The sequence below is a fragment of the Geospiza fortis genome, unplaced genomic scaffold, assembly GCF_000277835.1.
Source record: "Geospiza fortis unplaced genomic scaffold, GeoFor_1.0 scaffold143, whole genome shotgun sequence".
NCBI lineage: Eukaryota > Metazoa > Chordata > Aves > Passeriformes > Thraupidae > Geospiza > Geospiza fortis.
The window spans coordinates 511371-512253 of NW_005054590.1; the positions used below are offsets into that span (position 1 = coordinate 511371).

Sequence of the window (883 nt, forward strand, 5' to 3'; positions counted from 1 at the left end):
ATCACATTAATCAGTAAAAGAAGACTAAACAAACTGTGACTAAACAAGGGGACAATTTGGCTCAATACAGCAGGATGCAGGATTTACTTCAAAAGGAATTGTACGAGAGTTTGCCTGGAAATTATGTTAATTCACGTCCGTGTGAGTTTCCAGTAGGGATAGTTCAGTTCCAGTCATGTGGGGCTAGCTGGAGGAGCTGGCAAGTTCCTTACAGTCAGCTCGGCTCTCTGTGTATCCCAGCTCCTGCAATCGTTCTCTAGACAGCAAAATCATCACATGACACGTCCCTTCATCCTGTCTCTGCTGTTCTCCTGGGTGGCAAACAGCACATCAGGGCTTCGTATCCCATCGTTGCTCACCCACCTTCACTCCAGTGAAACCACTTTAAGTGTTCTGCTTCAAGGCCTTTCCAGGGATGTACTGTCTCTATCTTTTCCCTGCACTGCCGCTTCAGGCTGGAATTCTTTTCATCCATTTACTACAAAGCTGGCCAGTTCCAGGTGCCTCAAGGGCTTCAAAGTTTACAGGGTCCCTGTGCAGGGAAAGCAGAAAGTCGTGTAAATGCGCATCCGCTTTACTGTCACTTGTGACAGATTTTAGATGAAACTGGAAATTAAGACAAGCTCTTTGCACCAGACTGTGTTCCAGCGAGGGACAGGGAGGCCCTTTGCCCCAGGGGCAGCCGGACCGAACCCCGCACGGCGCGGTCCCGTAGGGTGGGGTGGCGTCGCCCCCTGCAGCTCCCGGGTCCCCTCCGCGGCTGTCGCCGCTCTCCGAGGAGCTCCGGTGCCCCGAGGTGCCCGGGCCGCCCTCGGCGCCGCCCCCGGCGAACGGAGCGGGGAGCACGGACTGGCGGGTCGCGCCCGTGGTGCCAAGGGAGGCG

At 55.3% G+C, this 883-nt stretch overlaps 1 protein-coding gene across 1 annotated transcript in view; it reads left to right on the forward strand.

Moving 5' to 3' along the window:
* The first annotated feature begins 561 nt into the window (after positions 1–561).
* Positions 562–883, forward strand: part of GRP (gastrin releasing peptide) — a 5005-nt gene continuing 4683 nt past the window's right edge. The window contains exon 1 of the mRNA XM_005429980.2: positions 562–586. Coding sequence (XP_005430037.2) covers positions 562–586 — 25 coding nt within the window. The remainder of the gene's footprint in view (positions 587–883) is intronic.